General features: G+C 45.4%; 1 protein-coding gene across 2 annotated transcripts in view; it reads right to left on the bottom strand.

Annotated features, from left to right (window-relative positions):
• LOC122696142 (epididymis-specific alpha-mannosidase-like) overlaps nt 1-8,339 on the bottom strand; it is a 31,763-nt gene extending 23,424 nt beyond the window's left edge. For both annotated transcript variants that reach the window (XM_043905833.1, XM_043905832.1), the window contains exons 1-2: nt 8,202-8,339; nt 6,632-6,778 (exon numbers count right to left, since the gene is read on the bottom strand). In XM_043905833.1, the coding sequence (XP_043761768.1) occupies nt 6,632-6,778; nt 8,202-8,339 (285 nt within the window). The remainder of the gene's footprint in view (nt 1-6,631; nt 6,779-8,201) is intronic.
• Nucleotides 8,340-8,739: the final 400 nt, after the last annotated feature.

The following is an 8,739-nucleotide window of genomic DNA, read 5'->3' on the forward strand; positions in this document are numbered from 1 at the left end:
TTATTTTTCTGGAATTGAGCTGCAGGAGTTGCTTCTATATTTTCGAGATTGATTCTTTGTCCATTGCTTCATTTGCTATTATTTTCTCCCATGCTGAAGGTTGTCTTTTCACTTTGCTTATAGTTTCCTTTGTTGTGCAGAAGCTTTTAATTTTAATTGGGTCCCATTTGTTTATTTTTGCTTTTATTTCCAATATTCTGGGAGGTGGGTCATAGAGGATCCTGCTGTGGTTTATGTCAGAGAGTGTTTTGCCTATGTTTTCCTCTAGGAGTTTTATAGTTTCTGGTCTTACATTTAGATCTTGAATCCATTTTGAGTTTATTTTTGTGTATGCTGTTAGAAAGTGTTCTAGTTTCATTCTTTTACAAGTGGTTGACCAGTTTTCCCAGCACCACTTGTTAAAGAGATTGCCTTTTCTCCATTGCATATTCTTGCTGCCTTTGTCAAGGATAAGGTGTCCATAGGTGCGTGGATTTATCTCTGGACTTTCTATTTGGTTCCATTGATCTATATTTCTGTCTTTGTGCCAGTACCACACTGTCTTGATGACTGTGGCTTTGTAGTAGACACTGAAGTCAGGCAGGTTGATTCCTCCAGTTCCATTCTTCTTTCTCAAAATTGCTTTGGCTATTTGAGGTTTTTTGTATTTCCATACAAATTGTGAAATTATTTGTTCTAGTTCTCTGAAAAATACCATTGGTAGCTTGATAGGGATTGCATTGAATCTATAGATTGTTTTGGGTAGTATACTCATTCTCACTATATTGATTCTTCCAATCCATGCGCATGGTATATTTTCCCATCTATTTGTGTCCTCTTTGATTTCTATCATCAGTGTTTTATAGTTTTCTACATATAAGTCTTTTGTTTCTTTAGGTAGATTTATTTGTAAGTATTTTATTCTTTTTGTTGCAATGGTGAACGGAATTGTTTCCTTAATTTCTCTTTCTGTTTTCTCATTGTTAGTGTATAGGAATGCAAGGAATTTCTGTGTGTTAATTTTATATCCTGCAACTCTACTATATTCATTGATTAGCTCTAGTAATTTTCTGGTGGAGTCTTTAGGGTTTTCTATGTAGAGGATCATGTCATCTGCAAACAGTGAGTGTTTTACTTCTTCTTTTCCAATCTGTATTCGTTTTATTTCTTTTTCTGCTCTGATTGCTGTGGCCAAACCTTCCAAAACTATATTGAATAGTAGTGGTGAGAGTGGGCACCCTTATCTTGTTCCTGACTTTAGGGGAAATGTTTTCAATTTTTCACCACTGAGGATAATGTTTGCTGAGGGTTTGTCATATATAGCTTTTATTATGTTGGGGTATGGTCCTTCTATTCCTGCTTTCTGGAGGGTTTTTATCATAAATGGATGTTGAATTTTGTCAAAGGCTTTCTCTGCATCTACTGAGATAATCATATGGTTTTTATTTTTCAATTTGTTAATGTGGTGTATTACATTGATTGATTTGTGGATATTGAAGAATCCTTGCATCCCTGGGATAAAACCCACTTGGTCATGATGTATGATCTTTTTAATATGTTGTTGGATTCTGTTTGCTAGAATTTTGTTAAGGATTTTTGCATGTATTTTCATCAGTGATATTGGCCTATAGATTTCTTTTTCTGTGGCATCTTTGCCAGGTGTTGGTATTAAGGTGATGGTGGCCTCATAGAATGAGTTTGGAAGTTTACCTTCTTCTGCAATTTTCTGGAAGAGTTTGAGTAGGATAGGTGTTAGCTCTTTTCTAAATTTTTGGCAGAATTCAGCTGTGAAGCCATCTGGTCCTGGGCTTTTGTTTGTTGGAAGATTTCTGATTACAGTTTCAATTTTCATGCTTGTGATGGGTCTGTTGAGATTTTCTATTTCTTCCTGGTTCAGTTTTGGAAAGTTGTACTTTTCTAAGAATTTGTCCATTTCTTCCAAGTTGTCCATTTTGTTTGCATGTAGATGCTGATAATAGTCTCTTATGATCCTTTGCATTTCTCTGTTGTCTGTTGTCATTTCTCCATTTTCATTTCTAATTTTGTTGATTTGATTTTTCTCCCTTTGCATCTTGATGAGTCTGGCTAATGGTTTGTCAGTTTTATTTACCTTCTCAAAGAACCAGGTTTTGGTTTTGTTAATTTTTGCTATGGCCTGTTTTGCTTCTGTTGCATTTATTTCTGCTCTAATTTTAAAGATTCTTTTCCTTCTACTAACCCTGGGGTTCATAATTTCTTCCTTTTCAAGTTGCTTTAGGTGTAGAGTTAGGTTATTTATTTGGCTTTTTTCTTGTTTCTTGAGGTAAGCCTGTAATGCTACTAACCTTCCCTTTAGCACTGCTTTTACAGTGTCCCATAGGTTTTGGGTTGTTATGTTTTCATTTTCATTTGTTTCTATGCATATTTTGATTTTTTTTTTTATTTCTTCTATGATTTGTTGGTTGTTCAGCCTCCATATTTTGGAATTTTAATAGTTTTTCTCCTGTAATTGACATCTAATCTTACCGCATTGTGGTCAGAAAAGATGCTTAGAATGATTTCAATTTTTTGAATTTACCAAGGCTAGATTTGTGGCCCAGGATGTGATCTATCCTGGAGAAGGTTCGGTGTGCCCTTGAGAAAAAGGTGAAATTCATTGTTTTGGGGTGAACTGTCCTATAGATATGAATTAGGTCTAACTGGTCTATTGTATCATTTAAAGTTTGTGTTTCCTTGTTAATTTTCTGTTTAGTTGATCTATCCATAGGTGTGAGTGGAGTATTAAAGTCTCCCACTATTATTATGTTATTGTTAATTTCTCCTTTCATACTTGTTAGCATTTGTCTTACATATTGTGGTGCTCCTATGTTGTGTGCATATATATTTATAATTGTTATATCTTCTTCTTGGATTGATCCTTTGATCATTATGTAGTGTCCATCTTTATCTCTTTTCACAGCCTTTGTTTAAAAATCTATTTTATCTGATATAAGTATTGCTACTTCTGTTTTCTTTTAGTCTCTATTTGCATGGAATATCTTTTTCCAGCCCTTCACTTTCAGTCTGTATGTGTCCCTTGTTTCAAGGTGGGTCTCTTGTAGACAACATATATAGGGGTCTTGTTTTTGTATCCATTCAGCCAGTCTTTGTCTTTTGGTTGGGACTGATCAAAGCCACACCAAACTGACTGACATCTCAAAACTTATTACTGGACACTTCATTGCGCTCCAGAGAGAAGAAATCTAGCTCCACCCACCAGAACACCGACACAAGCTTCCCTAATCAGAAAACCTTGACAAGCCACCTGTCCAACCCCACCCACAGTGAGGAACCTCCACAATAAAGAGGAAACACAAACTGCCAGAATAAGGAAAGGTCACCCTAAACACAGCAACATAAACAAGATGAAAAGGCAGAGAAATACCCATCAGGTAAGGAACAGGATGAATGCTCACCAAACCAAACAGATGAGGAAGAGACAGGGAATCTACCTGATAAAGAATTCCGAATAATGATAGTGAAAGTGACCCAAAATCTTGAAAGCAAATTGGAGTTACAGATAAATATCCTGCAGACAAGGATCGAGAAGATGCAAGAAAGGCTTAACAAGGACCTAGAAGAAATAATAGCCAATATATAATGAATAATGCAATAAATGAGATTAAAAACACTCTGGAGGGAACCAACAGTAGAATAACAGAGGCAGAAGATAGGATAAGTGAGGTAGAAGATAGAATGGTAGAAATAAATGAAACAGAGAGGAAAAAAGAAAAAAGAATTAAAAGAAATGAGGACAACCTCAGAGACCTCTGGGACAATGTTAAATGCCCCAACATTCGAATTACAGGAGTCCCAGAAGAAGAAGACAAAAAGAAAGGCCATGAAAAAATACTTGAGGAGATAATAGTTGAAAACTTCCCTAAAATGGGGAAGGAAATAATCACCTAAGTCCAAGAAACCCAGAGAGTCCCAAACAGGATAAACCCAAGAGGAAACACCCCAAGACACATATTAATCAAATTAACAATGATCAAACACAAAGAACAAATATAAAATGTAGCAAGGGAAAAACAACAAATAACACACAAGGGGATTCTCATAAGGATAACAGCTGATCTTTCAATAGAAACTCTTCAGGCCAAAAGGGAATGGCAGAACATACTTAAAGTGATGAAAGAAAATAATCTACAGCCCAGATTACTGTACCCAGCAAGGATCTCATTCAAATAAGAAGGAGAAACCAAAAGCTTTACAGACAAGCAAAAGCTGAAAGAATTCAGCACCACGAAACCAGCTCTCTAACAAATGATAAAGGATCTTCTCTAGACAGGAAACATAGAAAGGATGTATAAACTCAAACCCAAAACAATAAAGTTAATGGCAACAGGATCATGCTTATGAATAATTACCTTAAATGTAAATGGGTTGAATGCCCCAACAACTTTTGCTTTTGAACGATGCCAAAATTATGGAAAAATTACAGGAGCTGTACCAAAAAGCTCCCATGAATCCTTCTCTAGATTATCTCATTGCTAATATTCTTTACCTATTTCTCTTAACACTCCCCAAAGTCATTACACACATCATGCTTTTCCGAAACTATTTGAAAGTACAAGTTAGCAACTGCATGGCTTTATCTGAATAGTTCAGGTCATTTTTGAGAGACATAGATCATTACAACTGCTATGTAATGATCAAAACTCAGGCTATTTCACATTAGTAACAAGTGCATGTGTTCATGCTCAGTTTCTTGGAATGTCCTCCTCTTTGCGACTCCATGGATTGTGCCCCACCGGGCTCCTCTGTTCATGAGCTTCTCCAGGCAGGAATACTGGAGTGCATCCTCTAATATCCAATGCTTCCTGAACATTCCTCTTTCATAAGTTTGATGATTTCAGCCTCATAGTTTTGCTGAATGCTCTTCAAATTGCATTTCACATGTGCCTGCCTAACAAATATTTTTGAATAAACAAATGAAGGAAATTTCCTGGGAATTCAGTGTGTAGGGTACACTTTCAGTGCCAAGGATGTGAGTTTGATCCCTTCTTGGGCTTCCCTGGTGTCTCAGATGGTGCGGAATCTGCCTACAATGCAGGAGACTCGGGTTTGATCCCTGGGTCAGGAAGATCCCCTGGGGAAGGGATTGGCTATCCACTCCAGTATTCTTTCCTGGGGAATTCCACTACAGAGAAGACTTGCAGGCTACAGTCCATGGGGTCACAAAGAGTGGGACATGACAGAGCGACTTTCATTTCTACATTGACTAGGGAACTTAGATCCTGTAAATCTCATGGTGTGGACGATAAAATATATCCATGAAAGAAGGGAAAAATGGAAACATAAATACAGTCAAGGGCTGTGACACTGAGCACATCATGCTCCTGGGAGACTGTGGTTTTGATTTGATCTGAAAGTACGTGGAATGACATCTACCGTGTATTGTTTCAAATGTGCACCTGCTTCATGTTGGGCACCATTCAGACACTGGGATTCAGCCCAAACAACTCAGGGAAAATTGCTAGTTTCCAGGGACGTACTATTGAGTTGCCTCTCTAGATCTTAGCCAGCGAAAACTTTACTGTGGGAGTAGGATTAAGTGACTTGGGTCTGGAGATGTCCATGTAAAGAAGGAAGAACTGCCCAATGGACACCCAGAGAGCTGTGCTTTGATTCACAATACTGACCCAGAACCCAGCTGTCAGCTATAAGCTGTGTGACCTTCAGCCAGTTGCCTGCCCTCTCTGAACCCGGACCAGCTCTGTGCAGTAGGATCAGTGTCCTCACCATGTGGGTTGTGGGAGGAGTCAGTAGAGTAACCTGTACAGACCTGAGCCCAGCACCCGGCTCGCGGCAGAGCCCGTCAGATGGGAGGCTCGTCCTCTCGGCTCCACAGGCTGCAGGTTCGCATCCACTGTGGGGGCCTGGGGGACACCCAGCTTCACTGTCTGAGCTCTCTGCCTTGAGCAGGTGGCTGAGCCTCTGAGTTTCACCATTGGTGACTGTTCTGAGGGCAGGTGATGCCTGGAGGGGACCATGCCCCAGAGGCACCCTGGGTGCTCACACCATGGGCACATTCTGGGCACAGCCTCTCTGAGGAGGAAGGCCACTCTGTTTCCATATGTGGGACCTGCAGCTGAAGAGCCAGCCCCACCTGTGATCCCACGGGGAACGAGGGGAGGCCCTGGCCCCAGGCTGCCCCTCCTTGGACCAGGGCCTCTGACCCCCTGGACATGGAGTTAATCAGCCCTGGAGGTTAATCCACAGGGCCTCCTGCACCCTGGCTGGTCCTGGGCTCTGGGGCCCATGGGTCCATGCAGATCGACAAATGAAATCAGAAGGTGTGGACACAGGTCAGCCCAGATTGCCCAGGGTCAGAGGGGACCTCATTCTCACCAGCTGAGTGCCCGGCTGGGCTGCCAGAGCTGCAGTTATTCAGGAGGAACCGTAAAGGCATGATCAAACATAACCCTGTCCCCTGGGCATGGGGCTGACCACAAACCTGTACTAAACGGACCCTGGGCACAGCTCAGCCGGGTTGGGGCCCCCTGGTTTATGCAGCCCCACCCTGGCCGCACAGAGCACAACCCAGGAGCTTCCTGAAGGGTCGTCCCCAGGACCCCCAGGGCATCTGCTCTCATCTGCCTGGTGAGGACCCCCCTGAGGGCAGCGTTACCTGGCCTTTCTGCTCATCCGAGGCGACGCCATCCCACCAGAGCCGGAAATACTCCTGCTCCACAGCGATGAACCTGCGCTTCTTCTCAAGGGTCAGCTCCTCCACCACGGTGTTGTAGACGTTGGTGACATAAGCCTGCATGCTCTCCTGGGGTGGGGAGGGGGAGAGACCATCACTCCAGCCCCATGGGGGAAACCAGAGGGCGTGGACCAGGGACCGAGGAGGAAAGTGCAGGGAGACACGGTGTCCGGGGGTCACTGGCGCTCCCGCCAAGCCTGCCCCAGGCCCTGCCCTAGACTCCCCCTCCTCCTCAAACAAGGGAGCGCGGTGTCCACTCTCTGCTGGACAGGCAGTGAGCCCTGCACTGAGAGAAGGACCCAGGCGGACCCCCTTAGATGGAAGCCTGCCCCTGAGGAGAGTCAAGAGGGGACAGACACTCTGTGACAGAGGGATGTGCCAGCCCAGTGGGGTGAGCTGACCGCTCCTGCCTTGGAGGACAGACCAGTTGACAACAGGGCCCCGGGAGTGAGGTCCAGGGATTCAGATGGGCCTTCTTGGGATGAAGCGATTGGGGAAGTGTGTGTCAGAGTTGAGGCTGAGAGGAGCTGACCCCGCGAGTTGTCTCTCTGGATCTATCTCCTCCCCACAAGGCTGGGAGCCCTCAGGATGGAGCTGAGCCTGCTCCCATCTGGGTCAGGCTGGCTCACCGTGGTGCCTGGATGCTGATAAAGGAATGCAAGGACCCCTGGGCAGGCGGTTATCAGGCAAGGCGGCAATGTCTGCTGACTTGGGCAGCACTCCACCCTGGGCCTCAGTCAACTGGGGGTGACGAGCCTGCTTCCCACACGTCAGCAGTTCCACACGCAGGTGGGTGACCACCCACAGAGGCTGCCCAGTGAGCCGGGACCAGACTCAACACTCAGCCTCAGGGCCTCTTGCTGCCCGACTCCCTTTAAAGTGAGCGACTCACTTATTAACGTCTCATGGAAACTATTGTATCCATGATCACAGAGTGGTCCTATTCATTTATTTCCTTCCTCCTTCCAGAAAGAGCTTGCACAGGCCTGGGTAATCATTTCAGTTACCTGCACCAGAAACTTATGGAAATCAGTCTTTCCCTCGGCGCTGGTGCACTCATTCACTCACTCAACAATTATTCGAGGAACCCCTTCCATCCATTGCAGCTGGGGACACATTCTCACCCCTGTCCAGAGCCCGTACATGTTAGTTGCTCATTTGGGTCCAACTATTTGTGACCCCTTGGAGGATATCCCGCCAGGCTCCTCTGTCCATGGAATTTTCCAGGCAAGAATACTGGAGTGCATTGCCATTTCCTTCTCCAGCATATCTACCTGACCCAGGGATCGAACCTGGTTCTCTTGTACTGCAGGCAGATTCTTCACCATCTGAGCCCCCAGAGCAGTCCTCAGCCAGTCCATAGCCAGGTAGTGATGGACCCCAGGCCGAGACCCCTGATGGCAGAGACCCGGGACACAAACCCACTCTGGAGTCCAGAAGGAAAAAGAGCCGCAGCTTCAAGAGGTGTGCAGGGGTCACTCGGGGCACCTACCTGTACGGTGTGCAGCCAGCCCACGTCCATGTGGCTGTGCGGAACCACGAATACCCTCAGTCGGGGCTCAGAAGGAGCCCCCAGGGGCCACATCAGGCCCAACCGCAGGAGCAGAGGCAGCCAGCCCTGCGGCTCCATCTCCTCGGCCAGCACAGGGGCTGGAGGACGTCTGCCTGCCTGCAGGGCCCGCCTCCTGCCAGCCGATGGGGCCACCGCCCTTTGGTGGATGGAGCGGGAAGGAGACCAGGAGTGATGCCCACACAGAGGCTGTCACCTGAGCGGTGCAGGCGGGGGCCCTCGCTCACTGCCCTGCAGCACTCTGCTCCATCTGGGGTTTCCTGACCATCTGCCTTTAGCCAAACCCCAAACACCACCTCCCCAGGGATGCCTGCCTGCTTCCCTCTGGCTCCCCTTACCCCAGTCCTCATGCCCCTTCCCTTAGGCCTCTCCGGTATTTCCCACTGGGCATCTTACCAATCCCTGCCCCCAACCCACTGGACTGGCTCCTTCACACTGCCCTGCAAATCCTAACTCTCAG

The sequence above is a fragment of the Cervus elaphus genome, chromosome 6 (assembly GCF_910594005.1).
Source record: "Cervus elaphus chromosome 6, mCerEla1.1, whole genome shotgun sequence".
NCBI lineage: Eukaryota > Metazoa > Chordata > Mammalia > Artiodactyla > Cervidae > Cervus > Cervus elaphus.